The sequence below is a fragment of the Colius striatus genome, chromosome 1 (assembly GCF_028858725.1).
Source record: "Colius striatus isolate bColStr4 chromosome 1, bColStr4.1.hap1, whole genome shotgun sequence".
Classification (NCBI taxonomy): domain Eukaryota; kingdom Metazoa; phylum Chordata; class Aves; order Coliiformes; family Coliidae; genus Colius; species Colius striatus.
The window spans coordinates 155,250,541-155,273,754 of NC_084759.1; the positions used below are offsets into that span (position 1 = coordinate 155,250,541).

The 23,214-nt window shown below is 40.6% G+C and overlaps 2 protein-coding genes across 2 annotated transcripts in view; both read left to right on the plus strand.

Moving 5' to 3' along the window:
- The window catches only part of GUCY2C (guanylate cyclase 2C), a 44,434-nt gene extending 25,702 nt beyond the window's left edge, over positions 1–18,732 (plus strand). Inside the window, exons 16-27 of the mRNA XM_010202461.2 lie at positions 60–146; positions 4,096–4,228; positions 6,049–6,186; positions 9,852–9,940; positions 10,713–10,804; positions 11,880–12,038; positions 13,417–13,609; positions 13,997–14,171; positions 14,661–14,759; positions 15,520–15,614; positions 16,249–16,325; positions 18,558–18,732. Of these exons, the coding sequence (XP_010200763.1) occupies positions 60–146; positions 4,096–4,228; positions 6,049–6,186; positions 9,852–9,940; positions 10,713–10,804; positions 11,880–12,038; positions 13,417–13,609; positions 13,997–14,171; positions 14,661–14,759; positions 15,520–15,614; positions 16,249–16,325; positions 18,558–18,732 (1,512 nt within the window). The remainder of the gene's footprint in view (positions 1–59; positions 147–4,095; positions 4,229–6,048; positions 6,187–9,851; positions 9,941–10,712; positions 10,805–11,879; positions 12,039–13,416; positions 13,610–13,996; positions 14,172–14,660; positions 14,760–15,519; positions 15,615–16,248; positions 16,326–18,557) is intronic.
- Positions 18,733–22,011: 3,279 nt separating this feature from the next.
- Positions 22,012–23,214, plus strand: part of PLBD1 (phospholipase B domain containing 1) — a 39,723-nt gene continuing 38,520 nt past the window's right edge. The window contains exon 1 of the mRNA XM_062014097.1: positions 22,012–22,098. Coding sequence (XP_061870081.1) covers positions 22,023–22,098 — 76 coding nt within the window. The 5' untranslated portion in view covers positions 22,012–22,022. The remainder of the gene's footprint in view (positions 22,099–23,214) is intronic.

The following is a 23,214-nucleotide window of genomic DNA, read 5'->3' on the forward strand; positions in this document are numbered from 1 at the left end:
TCTCATCTTCTGCCTTTTCTCTGATGCAGATTAAAACTATTCTTTTCTTCTCTTGACAGGATGTTTTAAATGATAAAATCTCCTACCCTGACGGCACCTTCATGGACTGGGAATTTAAAATCTCAATCATGTACGATATTGCCAAGGTAAGCTGGCTGCTGACAGAGCAGTGTTAATCAACCTGTCATGTGTCACAAAACTGATCCTCTGGAGAAGGACAGCTCTCAAGGTCTTCTCATTTACTTGCTAGAGCTGTGTGTCCTTCTACTCTCGCCTTCTCTTGGGCCAGGTATATGAGGCAGGAGGAGCCAGTGTCTCTCAAACTGAAGGAAGAAATAAGGTCCAGAGCTGACTTTAGGACATTTGTGCATAAATAATATATGCTCCAAAGAAATGTGACTCAAAGGTCAGAGGGCTACAATCTGTTGACCAGTGGTTATGATTAATACGCCTTGTACAGTCACAAGACCTGCAAAACACGCTGCTCTCTGGCCTGAAGACGTGTAAAGCATATAAAGGAAAGTTGTGTTTTTTAAAAATGAGGGGATTATTCTCATTTGTATCCATAAATGGGATCAACTTCTTCTAAACAAACTGTTTATTTTGCATCCTAATTTTCTCACTCAGTAAAGTGGCTTTCAATAGATCTTTGTGGTTTAGACCCTTGTGGTAGGAAGAATCAATATGCATGGTAAAGGAAATTCTGGTCTACCTTAAAGGTTTGCATTTGTTTAGCTGGTAGTTAAGGAGCCTTTATAATTCACAGGTATAATAATTCATTATACCTCTGCAGGTAATGTAAAGAATTAGCTCTGTCTTTTTTTTGCTAGTGCTTAACTGCTTTCCTGTTGCTGGTTTGCAGTTGGACAGTCTTCTCATGTTCCTACATGTATCAGTTCAGATTCGGTCTTCATGACAAACGATTCCACTATGTCTGTTCTAAAGAGATACTGAAAGTCTTCTTCCTTTTTAAAGGCCTCTTCATCCAAACTATCACAGTTTGTTGTCTATCTTAATGACTTTTAAGATTAGTTAATGTTCAGCATGAAGTTTAATTTTAAATAGCAGCAGTGGAGTTTTCCTTCTTCCTTATAACACAGAAAAAAACTAGGTATTTTTGCTTAGAAAATAGGGACTATCTCTGTTTAAAAGAAGGAGAGAGAAATTCCAGTCCTTCTGAAGGGAGTGACCAAATGACTGAAGCTGGAACTGAAGCTTCACAAGTCCTCCACTGCACCATCAGTAATGGAGGCACGACACCTGAGAATGGGTAGCTCATCACAATCCTTCTGTGGAATGACTGATGTGGAGCATCGTTAGCCATGTTAGCAGAGATGGTTCACAAAGTCTTCCTGAAAACTTACGTGTACCTAGGAGTATCAGGAAACTTACTGTCATTTGGATGACCAGCCAGTCTCTCCTATTCCTTGACCTGATCCTGTGGTGAAGCCTCTGGGACCTAGACATTTCTATGACAATCTTGTGTTGATTTTCCCATATTGTAACTTCCCAACCTCCAGGCACCCTATTTTTACTTGAATGGCTTATTTCTTTTTGTAAATCACTTCATGACCCTACAACTCCAGTTATTTTTATCTCAGTATCTGCCCTTTTAAAGCCCAATCCCAGCCCTCCAGCCTGTTAAAATCCCTATGACCAGCACCTGCAGTTCCTTTGTCTTCCTTTTGTTGTGCTCTTGCTCTCCGCACAACCTGCTTTTTACCATTGCACAAACAGTCCTCATACTTGGCCTACTCTTCATCTGGCACAGAAGCTGCTGAATCAGCGTTTCTGAGCAGAGATTGAATAATTTCTGTTCCTGGTACAGCTAGCCAAGTAGTGGCTAAACCAGCTCCTAGTCCACTAGATGAGGTGAAGTAGGGAAAGGGGAAGCCCTAGATCTTCTCCATTTACTTTATTTTTTTTGCTATCTTTGCTGTATCTAGGTCTGATGGCACCACCTGTAGCTACATGGATTTGGCTACATGTGACCAAAGAGCTATGATGAAAGCTCTGCTAAGAAGGAATGGCAGTAATCAAGCCTTGCAGTTAGTGCATACACTATCGTTACAACACTATTTATTAAATAAGGGGCTGCTGCAGGATATTGTGCAAGGGATTGTAATATTATTGAATTGTATCAGGAGAAGGCTTCTCAGTCAGAACTCAAGCTTTAGAGCTTCAGAGCAGAGGGTGCAAGAATGCCTCAAGGATTTAGGAGTACTGCAATGAAAGTCGTTATAAATTTTGAAAATCACATCACGAGTTCTTAGCAGGTTCTGTATTTTCAGATAGATGCACAGGATAATTGGAAGGAGAAAGGAAATTTTTATCGGGCATATCTGTTAGACTTCTGCCTCCAGAAATTGTTAACAGGAAGCCCTGGTATAAGGAAATAAAAATTACCTTTGCTTGCTGTTTGATGCTGAAACTGATTAGGAATTCTGCTGTAGCAATGAATGTATTTCCTGGCTGATGAAAGCAGGTTCTGGAAGAAGGCACAGCTGGAGGAAATAGGACCAAATGCAGGCAAAACATCCTGGATAGTGTCATCAGGGCTGCATGATAAAAGCTACCTCATCAAGAAATGTGTTCTTTGGATCTGCACAAAGTCTCTGTAAATTTTGTCATGATCTGGATAGGTCCAGGATAACCAGTCCAACAGCATTCTCCAGGAATTGCATCTCTTGCAGGCTATTTGTGTCTCAGACATAGATCTACTGGGCCCAAAAACTCAATCTATGTCTCAGTGATCTCTTGTAGTATTTGCTGATCCTTTTCCAGTTAAGGGAGAAAATCCAGCATCTCATATAGTGTATCCATGCCCACATGAGCTATGTAACCCTGGTTAAAGTCTATCTACCAGTTATCATACAACAGGATGTGCTATACACGCTGGAGTCTAAGTGGAAGACCATTCAGAGAAGAAACTAAACAGATATGACGTACCTGTTCCAACTTTGAGAGAATATACACTGTGCTTCATAAACTGAGCTACAGGAAAGAGCACTATAGGAAGAAAAACAATGAGTGGTAGGCTACAAGTAGGTACGAGCTAGTAGTGGTTTAGAAGAGAGAGATGAAATAGAATAAATAATAGCAAGAGAGTGCAAATTAGCATAGCTGCTCCCTTCTTCAGTTTACACCCACTTACTAATGTTGTTTTCCTGCTCTGCCTCAGTACTGGCTCCTTCTCATGTGTATTACACTGTATTTGAGTGTCTCAGACTAAATGAGATAAATTCAGAAGTGATGAATAAAAAGGGGTGAACTACACACCTTTGTATACCTGCGTGTGTTGTGAGTCAGGAGTCTGAATCTCAGGAAATATCTATATGAAACTGCATGGGCTGGTCCTCATGGTGCCCACTTCTGAGTTTAGCTCATGGATAGCTGATGTTTATTGACTAGTACAGAGAAAAACGTAATCAGTCAGCTCAGAAGAGATCTTTATGACTGTTTAATCTGACTCCCTGCCTTAGTGCATCATCTAACATTCTCTGCATCATCTCCTCTTTAGTCCTCTGCCTAGCAGAAGAGGATCTTGCTGCAATGTTTCTTGACAAAGTCTGTGGTGTATCGTAGTCATCAAAGACAATACAGACATAAAGAGCAATTCTTCTCACATCTATGGTGTCCATTGGATAAATATGTAGTTGGAAGAACTTTCTTGTGTGAGACATTCCAACAAGTTTATACTAAATTTACCCAAAAAACCCATATATTGCAAGTGAAATCCAGACTTTTGTGAGAGGAAATACATTTTTTAATGGCTTAATTGTGTTCTAATGTTATCAAACCCCAAGATACTATGTCAGATTTCTGTTAGCAAGGAGGAAGGATGGTCTTCCATGACATAATCTTTCTAATGATATCTTTTTTTTTTGGTTTTCTTAACATTGACTGTTCCTGTCATCTTGGAAAGTCTCCTCTGTAAAATATTATTTGTTTCCCTCCATGACAAGGAAATGTGATGAAGGCTTTTTAATTACTTGGGCAGATATTACATTAATACTCCACATTCTTTTGGAGTCTGGTAATATCTGAATATGTCACATGTAGTCCTGCTTTCTTCTCTTTTCTTACAAAATACAGGGGATGTCTTACCTTCACTCAAGCAAAACCGAAGTCCACGGTCGACTTAAATCCACAAACTGTGTAGTAGACAGTCGCATGGTAGTGAAGATCACTGATTTTGGCTGTAATTCAATTCTGCCTCCAAGGAAAGGTAAAAACAGTACCCAACTGGACTCTTCATGGTTTGCAATCCAATGGAATTTTCTTGTATTCATAGTTCAGTGAGGCCTAATTAAATCTTGTACAATGTACAAATAACACAATATGATTTTGTTTCATGTAGCCACAATCATGCAAATAATATCTGAAAACACTGTCTTAAATAACACAATCTAAAAGAATTATTAGCAGGTAGAGAAAAAAATTAGGCAGTGCAGATGAGAAAGAAAGATGAATTTTCAACTTACAGTTTACAAAACAGAGATTTCACATGTGGCTGAGGTACAAGAAACCTTTTCAGCAGCCAAGGCCTCCAAACAAACAACTGTCTTCAGCAGTAATGCTGAACTTGTTTGAAATAAAAAAGAAGTTAAGCAGTGTATGATCTTGTCATTGATCAGACACACGTGTTACCACAGTGCTCTGTGATTTAATTTAAACAGTAATACTTGTGGCTCTGATCATCCTTAAAAAAATCTGTAATGATATGCAATGATAACCTTAATGTTTTTCACTCCTTAGGTAAGAATCTAGAAATATGCGTTCCATCATATTGAAATGATTTAACAGCTTTTCTTTCCACTTCCCATTAATCTCATATCCATAGGACATTTCTGTACAACAGAGTGCTCCTTTCTACTTATCTTTTCCCTCTTGATCTTGAGTGAAAAGATTAAACTATCTGAAATTATGTCATCTCTAGCTGTACAGTAGAGCTTGGGGTACAATAAACACAGTACTGTTCCATAACTGCAGTGTATAATCTGAGAAGAAGCTGTGGTTGCAACTGGATTGAGAGAAAATTTTTACATTCAGACACAAACATGCTCAAGAGTAGCAATGAAGACAAAAAAAATGTTAGAAAAGTGCACTGAATGGAAATGACTTAGTAATTTTTTGTTTTACAAATTTCATATTTAATGTTATCGTATTATTACATTTTATTTCTCTTCTTTCATTGCTCATACCCATCCTCATAGTCTCTGGTTACTAGACTTCTTTCCTTGAAGAAAAATTGCTGTTTCACAAGAGATCTACAGATTCATTGTGGCTGGATGTTGCAGCCCGATACCATAACACTGTCTTCAGGGTCACTGTGTTCAGGTCACTGTTGTGATACATAACTAGTGTGTCAGAAAAACTGTCATATCAAGTCAGCATTCTGTTTTTGAGGTACGATAGTGCTTGTTGACTAGAAGTACAGTTTAATAATTTCTGTAGAAACAAAGTGGTTATGAACAAGTAATTTTACGTCAGGCTCAAAAGCAGTTTACAATTATTTCAATAGATTAATGATATCAAGGCTGCTGGGAAATATTGCAGTCTTCTCATCTGACATCTTGTATAACAAACTCCATGCCTCTAGTTCAATAACCTATAGCTCAGCTTTTAAAAAAAACATATTTTCTTTTTGTTTTATAGCACTGGTATATAGAGTACTCTGTACAGATGCATAGGCTGTTTCTAAGAAGCCCATGAAAGGTACCTAAGAAAAGGACCCCACTCCTTGCCAAGAACCATAACTTTTCTGGAGATGTGAGGATTTGCATCTAGAGTGGGAAACAGTAGGGTCAGCAAATCCCAGACAACTGAAAACTACCACATCAGAGGTTTCTCTAACCTGTATTGATGTCAGCTTTTCAAGAAAAATGCTCAAGGAGGAAATAAACAGTATCAGTGAAGTCTGGATATGATAGGGGAAGAGTAAAGGGAAATAGGGCTATAACCAATGGATGTTCTGAGAAGCATCACCCTTTTCCCATTACTTCCTTCCTGCTTTACCTTATCCTCTGTTGCCATCTGGATCTTCAGACCTGTGGACAGCTCCTGAGCATCTCCGTCGTGCTGACGTATCTCAGAAAGGTGACGTGTATAGCTACGGTATCATTGCCCAAGAAATCATCCTTCGCAGGGAGACCTTCTACACTGGACATTGCCAGGATAACAAAGGTAAATCCACAGATTTCTCCTCTGTTGCAGCCTTCTGGGATGGTGCAGTTGTAACTGTCTCATTCTCCACATTTTGTGAAAGGTACTGTCTCTGACAGACGCTTGAACTGCTGTTTCTTTCACTGTGTGATGAATGGTCTGTTTGAAGGATCTCACTGTGGAGGGAAGTGTCCTTTTTCTTTCTGTAAATAAAGTTTGCATTGAGTTTTCCTGCCCTTTCTCCTTCCTCCTCACCTTGTCCACAGCATTATAGAAGTTAACACTATACAATGCTGTTCAGCTTTACTGTAACATTTAAAGGCCACCAAGGTTTTTCTATTATGAGTTGTGCATAACCTACCATTCACTCATATTGGGCACTGTAAATCAGCAATGTCAGCACAGAACAGCAAAAAGCTCAGCAGGACACCAGAACAGTTGGCGTTTTAAAAACTGGCAATTCAGATTTCATTCAAGCTTGTCAAAATTAGCTTTAGTCGTTTAACTTCTGTCAGAAAAAAGTGTATCTTCCTGTAATGCATCCATTAAACCCCTTTTTGTAACAGTGTTTTTGAGGGGCTAAAAGCCCAGCTAATCCCAGTTCCAAGAATCCAAGCATCATTGTATAACATAATTGACATAAAAACATACGTAGGTTTGGGATATTCCTAGTGACAGTTGCCAACAACAAGTTTAGACATTGCCTTTATCTCTGAGTCATTCTGATAGATCCGCCTCATGTTTGTTACAACATCTAGAGCAGCAGCTGGACAATCTAATAGCCCTTTTCCTGAGTTATATTTGAAAATAACTTCTGGGACACATTTATTATCCTACATTACTGCAAATCTACCTTAATATTTCACATCACCAACTCTTTAATATCAATGTAAACCTAAAAAAGATGAGAAATGCCTTTTCCCCTTCAAGCAAACTCTTCAGGACTCCATGCTTAATGTAGAGACAATAAAAGTCTTTCTTTTCCTTTTTGGTGGGAAGAGGCATGCACAGTCCTCATGAATGCAAGAACTTTACAAATATCACCAAAATAGATGGAGAAATGAAAGAGCAATGACTTTCCTTGCACATTTCTACTCACAAAGCAAATCCATAGCAAACTACACTGTTTTAACTATTTGTTGAGACATTACAGTCCTTTTGTGTTATGCTCATGGTAATTAAGATGAGTTCCTGTGTGACCTACTCTAGATGGTTCTGCTCTGGAAGGAGGGGTTGGACTAGATGATCTTTTGAGGTCTCTTTCAACCCTCAAGATTCTGTGATTAAGTAAGCCTCAGACACAGTGCTTCTGGGCTCTTCTGCAATGTGGTGGCATCCTCACTCTTCTGTTTCGACCTGGTTGTCACAGTCACATTCTGGTTCCTTGTTTTAACTTTGACCGGTTTCTTAACACTGCATTTTGTCATTTTAGAAAGACTATCCCTTTCAGATAGCATTAGGTTCATCAATCCAACTGAAAGCATTTCTTAGCACCTTTTGGTGTTGCTGGAGATGATAACGCGTATTAGTATGTTTAATGAGTCTGCAATAGACTTACTGAGCCTACAGACTGTTTGTTAAGTCTGGATTCAGCATAACTTAAAAAAAAATCTGCTTTGTGAACTTCAGCTGAATTTTTAAGTTTTCCATTTACTAAAGAGAATGTTTTCTCCCTTTTTTTCTTAAAAACATTAGTAGATGTGTAAGATTAATATTACTGATCTAATGGCTTCTGGTATTATCCTTGATTAATGCAAATTGAGTAAATAGGTTCAACCTAGTTTTAGCAGTTCAACAAATTTCATATAACAGAAAGGAATGAGTGTTAGTATATATTGTTGAAGTGACTCCTCATTTAAATGTCTGCATTCGTTCATTAGCCAAGATAAGGCACCAAAAGGGCAGATCATACTCAAACACCTTTGAATTTGATTTATGGCATAACCTAAAAGAAAGTAGCTCAAACTTGGAGTGACTGTTAATTTACAAATATCTAAAAGAGGGAAAAGAATACCAAATTAGAGTCTATGGTGACAGGCAAAGAAATGTCCCTGTTGCGTATTAGATCCATTTATTTTTTAAATCTCTTGCAAAAGATCTTTCAGTGGCTAAGCTGTCAGAAGTTAATCTCTGCAAGTTAGAAGACATGATACTGATATTTAAAGATAATTGATAGAACTGCTTCTCTAGGACTTCATTGGCAGCACCAAGGACCGTGTTTGTATCGTAAGAGTTTAAAAAACCCTATATCTAGACTCCATCCACCAACTCAGGAAAATTAAACTCAACTTCTAGGTACTCACTACTCAGTAAACGAATTTTCTCAACATGCAAACACATATCAATCAACTTAACATACAATAATATTGCTACTAATGAGAGAAGACCCACAAAGACAACAGGCATACAGAACTGGAATTTTAATGCATAGAAGTAACTAGGTCACAGTTCTCTTCACTGACTTCTCCGTGAGACAGCTGTTAGGCCAAGTGGTTGTTCTACTCTTCTGCAGAAACACCTTATTCACTGTTCAAGACTAAAAACTTGTCACGTACCAAGGCTCAGTTCAAACTGCCTCCTTGTTCCACTGCTTTCTGACACCAGCTAACTGTGGTGTTACTAACAGTTGCTGTTACTTCTGCTCTCAGGTGTGTGTGCAGCATGGAAATTCAGTATGTTCCCCTTATTTATGTGACACAGATTCTTCTGTATTTTAGCCCACAGAAGACTTAGTTTCTCCAACATTTGGGAGACTCAAGTGTCCTGCTCCTTCTGTAGTCAGTAATTTCTGCACCACGAAGCTGGAAACTACTGTATCTTTTTAGGGAGGTCATACACACTGAGCCTGCTTAGGCATCTCTAGTTGCTCTAGACATACACAAACAATCATGACTGCAAACCTTTCTCATGTAATCATATACTTCCTTCAATCAAATGGTCTTCCAAATACCTTTAGATATTATTAGTAAATGTGTTTCATGCTTCTTCATGGATCTCTTTCTGTTTTTCTTTCTCTCCCACAGAGGTAAAATTTGCTTTTCTTTTTTAACTCCCTTCCTCTGGAACTCTTGAGTTCTGGGTGAGAAGGACAAAGAGAGATTTTTGCTTTAGCTCTCACTTACTGTGCTTAAATCGAGTTGTGCAAAAGTAGCCTGCATTCTGATGTGTTCAGAATTCAAATAACTTTCATAGGACAGATTTAATGAATAGGAGTACAAACAAGCTAACAAATGCAATGTTTTTAAGCCATATATATTAATAGCCTACTTTTAAGGAAGCTGAGCATCTGCAGGGTGATTTGAACTGCTCTCATTAGACTTGTATGTCTCCACACTTTTGATCAAGTTGCAATGGTCTTTGCACATTGTTTTTTACTATAACTATACTTCATGCTGAGAGGCACACTAATAATGCCCAACGTTCATTTGGGAAGATGCCATAACTATGTCTACCGTGACCAATAAATACTCATGTACATTCCCATTCATTTTGCTTTCAGGGGCCTTCGAGCCAGCCTGTTTTGATCTGGTGCCATATATTTAAAGTTGGAATCCATATAAAAATGAGAGAACTGTCTTCAAGGCTTCTGCTTGCACAATAACTTGTAACGTCACAGGATGCTATGAGCAAAGAATGTCTTTCTTATGTATTTTTGTTTAAAAATTTGTATCTTTTTTCTGTGTTAGAGAAACTTTACAGAGTGAAGAGTGGCAGAGGAGTGAAGCCTTTTCGACCAGACCTGTCCTTGGAAACAGTGGGAGAAAAACAGATGGAAGTAAGCTAATAATTAACTAAGCTATTTTCTGGGTGAAGAGTGGAAGACCTGACTGGCCAAACTAGAGCTCATGATCATGGGATGATTAAAGCTGTGCAACTTTTATGCCAAATGCCCTAACCTCATGGGAAAAAATAGTATTCTATAGTTGTTACTAGTGAAATGAAACACAGCTCATGAAAATTATTTCACTGGAAAGAAATGTGCACTTATATATCATAGGATAGAATCTATGATTCTATGAATCTATGATTCTATGATCCTATGATATGGTGCCACTCTTCTGATCTAAAATCAATCTCCTCAAAAATAACCCTCTCCACTGATTATATAGCTCCTGAGGCTTCTTGCTCATGTGAAAATGTCTCTATTGTAGACATCTACACATTCAGCAGTGAACGCTGCTCTTTTTGGCTTAATCACTAGTTTCAGAAAAATTGCAGAGTCGGGATATTGGAAATGTAATTACCAGAGCATTTACCTACATGTCAATAACTGCATCTGGCACCAGCTGCAAGACTGGATCCATTTACTTGTCCTTCATTTATGCATTGCAAATGCAACTTAAGATCATGTCATAGTTGCCACAGAGTTAAGTTTAAGATGATGGCGATGAATTTCCTAACCATAGATTCAAAACAGTTAGTCACACATTTTAAAATGTTGCCAGTCAAGAGTAACTGGAAATTTCCTGATGAACTAGTGCTGTTTAGCACCATCATCCTTCTATAGTCATTGCTCAGGTTGACTTTCCTTAAATGTTTTTCTGAAGGTATATACACTAGTCAAGTGCTGTTGGGAGGAAGATCCAGAGAAAAGGCCTGACTTTAAGAAGATCGAGAGTACGCTGGCTAAAATATTCAGGTAAGCAACAGGGGCTGCATTTTTTAAGGTGCTCCAAACTCTTAAGTGTTGGAAAGCTCATATTTTTAGATGTGTAAGATGATATGATTATGACTTGATCATGGAAAAACTGAGTATCTTCACTTAGATCCTCTTTTAATCTTTGGCAAAAAAGTGGGTGAGCATGTGCATAAATATATGTACGTGTGTGCATGAGCATCTATGCATATATTAGCTGAGTGAGGGTCACTCAGATGATTACCATACCTCAAATTGGTACATTGTGAAAGTAGCAAGCTGGGTAATTAGAGATTTAAAGTGTTCAAGCAATTCACCCCCTGACTCTAGTCAAGTGTTGAAAAGTGACTCATGTCTCAGTTTAAGGAAATGAACGCACTTATACGTCTGGAGGATGATTAGAAAGTTTGGATGAGCTGGGTTGTGCTATAAATGAGTCTGGATGATCCCAAATTAAGCTGACTAGAAGTGTTGCGCTGTAACTCACCAGAATTATTAATTGCAGGGTTTTCTTGGTATAAAGTTGTGGAGGCTGCCCAGACAAACAAGGGTTATGAGCGGCTTATGTTACCATAGTTCTGCTTCCATGAATTAATAAACTAATTCTGCAGGATTTTGTGAGCAAAACTAACCCAAGGGCTGCTAATTGTTCCATTGAATTGTTCTGTCTTCTACACAGGCAGCCACAAATTGTCTTAATCCTGGCCAAAGTCACCATCTAAACATTGTATGCGATTTTCTATCTATGGTCTTTAGCTTCCTTTCAGGATTCGAGATTGTCAATTACTTTTTACAAATGAATGTTCATGGATTACGCAAGGTAACTTAGAGTTGACAATATTAGCAGGGCTAAGTGATTTAAGGGTGCTTTAAGAATTAGTAGCTCCAAGTGACAAGTGTGGATCACACCCTTTCAATTCCTATACGTAAGCCCTCCATGCAAGACAAAGAATGACGCACTTGAGGCACTTTCTAACTATACGAAGTCAAATACTGGTTGCTCTGTTTTTTGCCTCTCTCAACAATTTTCTTCCATCAACCTTTCTTGTTGGCTTCTGTGTATTTCTCTTACTTGCAGTAACTGCCATGGCCAGACCAATGAAAGCTACATGGATACCCTGATCCGGCGTCTACAGATGTATTCCCGGAACCTGGAGCACCTTGTGGAGGAACGGACAGAGTTATACAAAGCAGAGAGAGACAGAGCAGACAGACTTAATTTCATGTTACTTCCAAGGTAACTGACTACAAGGATTTTCACTGGCATTTTATTTGCATATATCTCCTGATTCTTGGAGGGAAAGGGCTAAGATTAATATCAGTCTTCTGTTTCTTTCCCCTTGAACCTGGCCTTGCTAGGGAGGAAAGAACAAGCTGTCCCTGACAGCTGCCCACTGTGTGGTGGAATTTCATTTCCAATATGTGATCTGTTACCTTCTTCAACCTCTCCTCATACACAGAATCCCCCTTTCTAGCACAAACCTCTTTTTCACTGCCTTCCTGGGAATAGATAGATCAACAGTTATCACACATCACAGATCTGTTCTGCTCCACTGCCTTGCTAGGTAGGAGTGTCTCAACCTGGAGAGGAGGAGTGCAGTCCAACTTCAGGTTGGGGTTTAGCAATGCAACAGAGTGGCTGAGGTGGGCTGGGCCAAACTGGGTCAGTCTGGGCTAGATGGATGCTTCAGAGTATGGTATAAGACAAGTATTATTAATATTATAATATCAGTAATGCCAGTAATTTTGGTATTGCATACATTTAGAACAGTAAAACTATTCTGATAGGACATTACTACTTTCAAGATTATTTAAGTTGTTAGGGTATTGATTTTATGACATCTTAAAAACCAAAATAGTGTCTATTCAATCCAGTTTTGGGGAAAATTTGATATTATCTGTCTGTGTAGACCGTTTTACATGGAATCCATGTTTCCTTCCACTCTTTGTTGTTCAAAACACTCTATTGTTGTCTCACTGTAGGTGGAACACGGCATTTTGCAACATCTGTAATTTTTTGGGTCTCTCTTAGCTATCCTCTTCTAATATCTCTACTAGGAACTGCTATTTTCCTGGATTTAGAAATGCAAGAAAATGAAAGCCTCTCTGAATTGATATTGACTGTCATGGTATTGAATTTTTGTTCCATAAAATTATCAGACTATGATATCTCATTTGAAATCAGGGTGAGGTGATGTAATTATTAGGATGAAATTACTTCTGTGCTGGAGTAACAGAAAAATCTGTCTATTCTTACTTACTGTGTGGGTAGAATGTAGGTCTTCATGTAAAAATTCAGTATTTCATTTTAAAATTTAATTCGATAGCTCTGTATCTATCCTTAGCCAAGAAGCTCAGTTGCCTGTGCCTCAGTTTCCTCATGGCTGTTAACACTCTTGGATTTTATAAGGTTGTAGTGTATTAACTACCATTAGTAGGTTGAGGTGCCTGGCTGAAAGGCATTATGGGCATCAAAATGTGATAACAGTGGCAGTTTTCAGGAAGCTATTTGATGTTTTCTACACAGAAAGCAATTATGTGGTTGGATTGCATGAAAAAATACCTTTAATATTGCATAGTACTCATCTGTCTTCCTGCCTTCTCTGTTTCGATAGGCCAGTAGTAAAGTCTTTGAAGGAGACTGGCCTGGTAGAGCCAGAGCTATTTGAAGAAGTCACTATCTACTTCAGTGACATTGTTGGCTTCACCACACTCTGCAAATACAGCACCCCTATGGAGGTGGTAGATATGCTGAATGATATCTACAAGAACTTCGACCACATTCTTGACCATCATGATGTTTACAAGGTGATTAGCTCCACATTTTTGCTCAGTTAACCAGGGGACACAAAAATCAAAGTGAATGATGTGGTGGATGTGGGAATCTGCCTTCTAAGCAGACAAAAGAGAGCAAACCAGGTTGAGATTAGCTAGTTTTTATATACTTTCAGTGTGCCTGTGTACAAAATTTTCTATACTAGGTGTTCACAGATTCTTTAACTGGAATGCTGGATATGGCTATAAATACTTATATAGCAAAAAAGGTGTTAGTTACCTTAAACTAATCAGTCCTGCTGTTCAGGGAAGAAATGTTTAACCATGAACAAAAGAGGATCAGATAAAACCTTTCTGCTTTTAACTGAATGTGTAATTTGCGATGTCTGCAGGTAGTGAGTTCCAATTTTGTTTCCACAGGTAGAGACCATTGGTGATGCTTACATGGTGGTGAGTGGTCTACCAAACAGGAACGGCAACCGACATGCAGTAGACATCTCGATGATGGCTCTGGACATCCTTAGCTTCATGGGATCTTTTGAACTGAGACATCTGCCTGGTCTGCCTGTTTGGATTCGCATTGGAATTCACTCTGGTACACAGTAATCCGAGATCAACAACAACAATGTTGATGCCTTGTTTTTGAGCAGAATAGACACCCATAGAAGTTCTGGTGGTACATCATATGCAATTAGCCCTCCTTATGAAGAATCATGTTGAAAACAGCGTGCATGCAGGAAGAGCAACAGAAGTAAATAAGCCACTGGCTTGCTCCCCTGTAGTGAAATAGCCCACACATTCATTCATAGCTTAAGTCAGCAGCTAAGAAGAGCAACTGCCATTGTTCCTTGTATTATTAAGTCAGTCATATCAAATAATCCTACGCAGATAGCTCCTCCCTGATCAAAGCAGAGATCAGCCATGCCCAGCTATACTTGTCTAACCAAAAAATGGAGGCAAAAGTTCTGTCAAGCCTATGTGGGAATGAATGTTTTAATTTATCGAAGAGGATACTGCAGATAGCTCTTCCAAACAACCCAATCTCTTGATCCACTGTTTCTCATTGTCTGCATCTACTTTCTAGGTCCATGTGCAGCTGGTGTGGTTGGAATAAAAATGCCTCGTTACTGTTTGTTTGGAGATACGGTGAACACTGCTTCACGGATGGAATCCACGGGCTTGCGTAAGGATTGAATTTTAGCTGTCAGTGTAGCAGGACCAAAAGCTATTGATTAGTTTGTGACCAAAGTGTATGTTTTCAGCTGAGAATTTATTATCAGCTTGCAGAAGTTTTAAAGATGAAGAAGGCTTATTTGTTTTGATCCCCAATTATTTCACTGTCCTGCTGGGAACAAAGAACTTGTTCCTTGTTCATGCTTCAGTGCTGGTAACAGGCAGTACGTAGGCTGGATCGCTGGCTGAGTTCCTCTGGAAGATATCATACTTATGTGTCTGGAATTTAATTTTACTCTATGAGTTGCAGATTTTAGCTTAACCTAGAATTGTGTGACAGCTTTGTTGTGTAAATATACTGAGTGTGTATTTTAAGCTGAAGCAATTATGTCTTCAATTTCACCATGAGGGACCTGTACCAATAGACAGTTTGTCTTCCTTCTGCCCAATGTATCCATATGACTGTTATCTATATAAGTCACTCTTAATTACTCTTTTCCCTTTTGGCATCTAAACACTACAGATATCAAGGTCACTCGTATTTCAGATCAATGGCTGTATCAGCTATTCTTTCCTAGCTGCAATGCTATGTAGTGGAATCAGATTTTTTTCATGCAGAGATGCAACTGATTCTCATTTAATTTGACTCTAAGAAACTATTTTGATAGTAATTGGAGGAGCTTATGCTCTAGCTCCAGTTTTCACATATACATAATACGATTATGTGGTACACTTCCAGGCTGACCTTTCGTTGTCTTTTCATTTCTTAGCTTTAAGGATTCATGTAAATGGTTCTACTATTAATATCCTGAAGAGAACAGACTGCCAATTCCAGTACGAAGTGAGAGGAGAAACATACCTGAAGGTAACCTTTACCACGCACATGCACAAACACAGCGAAGAGGGACATTACAAAAGCATATAGTTGAGAGTACCCTGCAACTTCATTAACAGCTGGGGAACAAGAGTTACAGATCAATTGATATCCCAGTCTCTAGTGGTTCAAAATACTTCTATAAAGACAATGCAGGCAATGAAGAGCTCCCTAAGTCATAAATTAAAGCAACATAAAGGTGTGGAGAACAAATTAAACAACATTTGTAATGGAAAAATGTGGAGTGGATTCATCTGATGAAAGGGAAGCTGAATCTATGTAACAGTGCTTATGCCCTGTTAGCCGACTTACCAATCCATTTATTTCAATCTATTCCACTTGACAGATATCTGTACTTGGGAGCTGATGGGAGGCAGCACAGCTCACCTTACCTCTCCCATGGCGTGTGTTTCAGGTCATGGAACAGGAGAGAGAGTGTGCAGCTGCATCTGCCTCATTCTTCTCACATCTGATTTGTAAACCTTTGCTGTGAGCATAAGTTACTGGAAACAGGCAAAGGCAAATTGGCAAATTGGCAATACAGCACTATTTAAATAAATTAACTACAGGAAATTGCATTCTAATCCTGAAATGGTGCTTTCTATTATTTTTTATACATATTTAGGGCAAAGGAACAGAGATTACCTACTGGTTGACGGGTACTGAGGACAAGAAATACAACCTCCCAACACCTCCTTCTGCGTAAGATGGTCTTTCTATATGAAAAGAGAAACCCTGGGCTTTGCACTTTAGCCATGACTGTTCCTCTCACGACTCTTGTTGTGTTTTTTTTACACCACTCAACTTACTTTCAGTAATTACAGGCCTAACAGTGTATGTGCATATAAAAATGTGTAAATATTAATAACATGGGACTGTGGATGTGCTGAAGATTATTTGCATACATAGCTACTTAGCAGATTCATTTCCCTGGAAGGTAACTAAGATTTACAGGACAGCTTGCTAATGTGGTAAGTGCAAGAGATGGGCAGAAGAGCAAGAATCATTAATATTCCCAAAACATAAGTCCTAATGGCACCCGTGTGTGACACTGCAGTGAGAGGATAACTGCAAGCAAATGTGCAGCTCCCTATAATACCATGCTGTGCCTGTGAGCTTTTGAAGGAGAGTTTGTAAGAGGAATAGAACTTGCAGGATTTTCAGCAATATCCTGCTCAAAGAGGCAGAAAAAGTTACTGTAGTATTTCACAGGCATAAAGTCTAAAAATTTAACAGAAGCTTACTTTCTAACAGATAAAACGTATCAGGAAAAAAAAAAAGGAGAGGTTGATGTCCTGGAACTGAGCTATCATTTTGCATGAATGTTGAATGAAATATAGTAACAGTAGAAGTGTCATTTTTGCAAAGCTAGTAAAATTTAAGTTGGGATAAATGGTTGCCTTCATTTCATGTGTGTTTTGCATATGAGTACTGCATTATTTCCTGCAGACTCACTAAATGTGGAAGTTCCTCACTTTCTACTCCAAACTGCGTACCGTTGCTCTTTAGTAAGTGGGAATTTGCAGCCATCTGCTTTGGAATGAGAATGTTTCAGCACAACTTGAAGCAATTGTATTGCAAAGTGTGGTTTACCAGATACACTGGCATCCCTTATGGCGAAAGCCATAAGGAAATGTTATAGCTTACTTCTACTGCAAAAGTTTTGAACCTTACAAAACGTGTCCATTGCACAAATAAAATTTCCTGCCAGTTTATTCCTATGTACCTAAGAGAAAGATAAAGGTTTACTCAGAACATTTTCAAACCAGAAACAATATAAGCTACTACAGAAATTTTTGATCTGCAAAAGAATCTCACTAACTTTGATTTTTCTTAGTGGAAAGTAAAGTGCTTGTCTCTGAGCTGAGCAGGAAATACCATCAAACCTGCTTCTATGGTATATTTATTTTGTAAATTCAGAAGTCCTTTTTAAAAATCAATGTATCTGTTGAGACTATCATAAATTATTGAATTGGCAATTCTCTGGCATTCAGTTATTGAAAGTACTTATTGAGCTGGATCACTGTGGTAAGCTATGTTCTTGTTTTCACTTCCTCATATAGGCTGTGACTGATAAAATTGCCCCTTAAAATTGTCATATGTGGGATACCTCAACAAAAGCGTGACACACTGTGGAAATTTGAATGAAAATATGGCAACTCTGTTACTGATGGCCACCTGAAGATGAATAACAGAAGTGCTGGTGCCAGTAATAGTGCTGAGAGCTAGAATAATAGAATGGTAGGGGCTGGAAGGGACCTGTAGAGATCATCTAGTACAACCCCCCTGCAGAAGTAGGTCCACAGGAGCCCTGGTTGACAATAAACTAACCATGAGCCAGCAATGTGCCCTTGTGGCCAAGAAGGCCAATGGCATCTTGGGAAGCATCAAGAAGAGTGTGGCCAGCAGGTCAAGGGAGGTTCTTCTCCACCTCCACTCTGCCCTGGTGACGCCTCATCTGGAGTCCTGTGTCCAGTTCTGGGCTCCCCAGCTCAAGAGGGACAGGGAACTGCTGGAGAGAGCCCAGCACAGGGCCACCAAGATGATCAGGGGACTGGAGTACTTCTCATATGAGGAAAGGCTGTGGGAACTGGGGCTGTTTAGTCTGGAGAAGAGGATTGGGAGTGAACCTAATTCATATCTTCCTTTTCATGCAAATGATCATGATTTTTTTTTTTAGGTCAATAATGGCACAGCTACAGACCTCCTGTGCAGGGACACTGATCCATACAATCCGGAAAAATAACACAGACTTTCTGAATTCTGTTGTCAAATACAAAACCTGAATTTGGTTCTGTCCACACTTTTAACTAGTAGCGTCTGAATGGTTTTAAGATAAATGTGGGATAGAAACGTTTAAAAAGCACTGGGGATCTGGAGGTCACAAAAAATGTGTGACTGACTGCTTTTATTTTTCCATGCTGTTGCTTTCAGGGAGAATCAGCAGCGGTTACACGATGACTTAGCAGAGATGATAACCGACATTCTTCAGAAACGGAAAAACGAAGGATCTGAGACGCGGAAGATTTCACGGGTAGCCAGCTACCGATCAGGTACCCTGGAATACCTGCAACTGGTCAGCACAGAGAATTCTAGCACATATCTTTAAAACTGGATGTCTAGTACCACTCAAGAAGCTGCAACAATTCCCTGGATTACTTCATGGGAAGGTTGGAGGCTTACACTCCCAGCTAGAGGAGGAAAAACCCCACCTTTCCAGGCATCCTTTCTACCATCCAACATGCTACCAGTAAATCAAACCTCTGTTCACTGTAACATCAAAATTGTTGGATGACTTCAGCAGGATACACGCAGCCTGATTTGAGGTAAATAAAAATATCTGCACTTGAGGTTGGAAAATAGGAGGTTTTTTTTGTTTTGGTTAGTTTTGGTTTGGTTGTTTTTTAAAAGATGTGATAGCCTATTCAATAATCCACTTCTGAAAATATTCACAGCAAAGCCTTAATTTGTCATGATTTTTGCTGTATTTAATAAAATAAATAAATGCTGTATTTAATTTTTAGTTTTTATTTGAAGGAAGATTTGCTGTAATATATATGAAAATAACATTAAACATATGATATGTAAATCCTGGATATGTTGCCCTTTTGCTGCTTCTCTTGTTTTCCCCTGTGTCTCACATGTTTTGTTTAATCAGATTGACTTTGTTCAAGAGACAACACTCCTGTTATTTACCTTGGAAGATTAGTCCAGAAGCTGTACATTTTCTAAAGCTTATCTGAATCTCTTGGGCCTGCAAGATGAAACTGGAAATCTTGCAAAACCAGACACTTTCATATCTTTTGTCCACTTCTGCTTCTGCCCTCAAACCAGAAGTACAACAGAAATGAAGGAAACAAACTTATCTGAAATTCTCAAACCTCAGAAACTTTCAATTCAACTTTTGGATGAAGTTTCACAACCAGGCAGAACTCAACGTTTACTCAGATGACTCGTTCATTAACTGACACCATGGCATTTATATTAATAAACAGCTTTAAAAAGCAACCAAAACACAGGGGAAGCATGTAAAAGAAAAATCAGCATTCACATGAAAAAGTGACAACTAGTGAGTGAAACTTCTGCAAAGTTTTTTTTTTGTGCATTGGTGGCTTTCAGAGCAAAGCTACCTCTTTCATTGTTGTCAAGTATCAGTCAGTATTCAAGTCATAAATCTTGGTACAAAAGAATTCTTTTATGGTTTTGAACTGCATTTTTTGTTCGAGTAAACAACTTAAAAGTTTTACAAAGAGTAAGCTGGCTGCCTGTGTTTTTTCTTTGTCAGCCTAAACTGGCTTTGTAAGAACACACACACATAAACACCAATCACAGAATCTTAAGGGTTGGAAGGGACTTTGAAGGATCATCTAGTCCAACCCCCCTGCCAGAGCAGGACCTCCTAGAGTAGGTCACACATGAACCACCTGGGTGTAAAGACATGAAGTGCAAAGATTCCTGGGAAAATTAAGGTGCTGTAAGTCTTATACTCTTGCATAATGAACGTTAATTCCTACACTGAGGAACAGGATATAGACATAAATAGCAGATAAGGTGTAACCGCCAGCCATAGCTTTCAGATCATATGTAACCAATCTTAAACTTAGACTGGCACTGATACTGTACCATTACTTCTTTGGCCTGCGTGTTAATGGAAGCGTTCGTTGAGATAAAGATAGAAAAAAAAGGTCTGGTATTCTAAAACTAGTATGTATTAAAATGACTAACACTACAGTAAAAAATACAAAGCCTGCTGTTTCCTGTCCCGTGGTGCCAATCCACAAGCTTTGTCTCTATGCCCGTGTTCTTGTGTGTGAGTGCCATGCTTCTTGGCACCACTGGGCTGTTCTCGTTGCTCCATCCGATCCGTTCAGCAAGCATAGCTCTGAGGCAGCGAGAAGTGCGGGTGCTGGGCTCCTCCGGCCTGAAGAACCCCACTGCTGCTACTGTCTTAAGCAGAGCTGCTCTGATTGTTGAGGTCATGTAAGCCTCTTTTTAGAGAGGAGTTTTATGGGTTCCATCCTTGATACCTCTGAGAGACAAAGCATCTTAGAGCAAGCCAAGTGAGACAATTAATTTAAGCAATGCTACCGGTAGCCTTTTCCTGCATTCTTCAGATCCTAAATTTCATGTAATTCTTTGAAAATAGCTACCTTAGCAACGAGATGATGGATACATCTTCTGGTAGGTTTGTTTTCTACATGGTTCTGTCCCTGCACATACCTATTACCCATACAAGACAATAAAATCAATTTTGACTATCTTTTTTAAAAAAAATGTGTTCCGAGTGTCTGTTTTTTCTATACAAGGAATTCTATGGAAAATATAACTTTGCATTTTAATTCACCAACACAGTTGAGCAACATGTGACTGAAGTGAGTTTCTCACTTGGAAAAATGCCTTTGGAAAATTTTCTTCCAAAGTAAACACAGCACCTATTCAGGGTTAGACCTTAAAGAGCTATTTTTCACTGAGGAGGCAAAGAAAAAGTCACAGCACTTAGTTTTATCCTTATCTCTTGGTAAAAAGTAGCCTAGAACAAACCAGCAAGGGGCATGGAAGGATCTCTGTGGCTGGCCAAAGCCTGGGCTTGAGGCCAAGTCGTGCTATTTGGCCTGAATTGGTTGGCACGTGACGAAACACAAAGTCCTAATAATGGCTGGTTTAAGACAGTGAAAGAATATCCAATGCTGGGGCAGAAGAAAAGGCGGCATCCCAAAATGGTCTGAATCACGAGGCAGGGGAAGATCCCACAGGAATTCATTACTATCTGTAAAACCTAGGAGAAAGACCATCGCTTCAGCTTTTTTTTATTGGGACACATGCAGCAGTTTTCCTCTCAAAGGACCAAAAGCTCTTCCTCTGAAGTAAAATGTATAGTTTTACAAGACACCACCTAGCTCCTGTGGCTTTACAGGCGCCTTTCCTGGTAAACCTTTGCCCCGTTTGGATCACCCGTGGCCAGCCCAGCAGGTGCCAGCCTGGGGCTCACTGCTCATTGCCTCGTGGGAGCACCCAGGTCAAAAAGCTGGGCCACCCAGCTTGACTTCACGCCTTCTGCCACCAGCACCACCACTACCACCGCCTCGAGGCGGCTGGGCACGGAGGGCAGCGTGCAGGCCGGGACGCCTGGGGGCTTCTGCCACGACCCTTGGGGCCAGAAGCGCAGAGTGAAAATCGGCCGCCGCTGCCAGCCTGCCGCGGGGCACGTCCCGGGCCCGGAGCGGTGAGGCCGGTGGGAACGGCGGGCAGCCCTCGCGCCGGCAGGGCCACCCTCAGCACGGGGCGCCGGGGCGGGCGCCGGAGGAGGCGGGGGCAACGACGAGACCTGCCCTGAGCGAGGCAACTTCTTAAAGTCCCGCCGCCTCCTGGAGCTCAGAGGAGGCGCGAGGGAGCAGCGGCATGGCCCGGCTCGGCGGCAGCGTGTGCGGCTGCTGCTGGCTCGTCCTCCTGTGCGCGGCGGCGGGGGGCCGAGCAGGTGAGGCGTGGGAGGGGGAGCGGAAAGACTCGCCGCGGAGCCCCCTCGCCGGGGCGGGCGGGATGGAAGGCAGGGAGACAGAACACCCTAGCCCCGAGGGTGCCCGGCGACCGGGAGGGGCTGTCCCCCCGGCGGAACCCGGCGCGGGGCTCTGCTCTGCCGCGGCGCCCGAGGAGGCAGCGCGGCTCTCCCGGCCCGGCCCGAAGGACCCGTCGGGCCCCGCGCCTCGCCTCCTCCCCGGCTGGCTCCCGGTGCAAAGGCCGCCCATGCGTGCTCGGAAACGGGTGCGAGACGGCCAGGAGTCCCGTCCCGCAGCAGTGGCGGGGCCGTCGCGGCGCCTAAGCTTACGGGGAGGGACGCTGGAGGCCGGGGAGGGGCTCCGAAGGCTCCTCACGTCTGGGGCGGGCTCGGCCATGGTGCCTCGTGGGTGTCAAGTGCTGGCAGTTAACTCCTGTATACTTTCCAAAACGTCCTTCCCGTTCCCGGACTGGGCATGGAGAACCAAACTATGGATTCAACAGATGGGAAGCTGCTTTGAACGGCCAGCAGTGCTGGTTTTGAATGTGATGTGCATGTGGTGGAAGGCTCATATAGGATGAACACTTTGGTGCTGTGGCCTACAGCATGCTGCAACTTGGCATCTTTGACAGAGTTTTAGTGCTGGCTTGTAGATATAGGTCATAATCTGTCTTTCAGAACTCATACCAATGCATGATCTGATGATTTCTGAGCAGATTAACTTGTGTTGCCATTAGAGTAAGTACTTTACCAATATCTGGTTAGCTTTTAAAAAAGAAAGTTGTTTTCTATGGTGCAGACATCACTACATGCTAATTTTGTGCTCATGGTTGCGTTTCATTATGTTTGCATAATACACTTTTTCAGTTAAAGTAGTAAGACTCCAATTTAGGGTAGTTCAATAACTGAACCTGTGTAACACTTTTGAGTTTCCTCTGATCTGGTAAAGCTTTTCCATGTCCTGCTTTTTGAGCTTTATTCTCGTTGCAACTTCAGGGTCAGATTTAGAGACAAACAGAATTTGACTAATGGCACATTTTGGTGGAGTTCACAGTCTTCCAGAGGATCTCAGCTTCGTGCTTAGACAATGTGATTCTG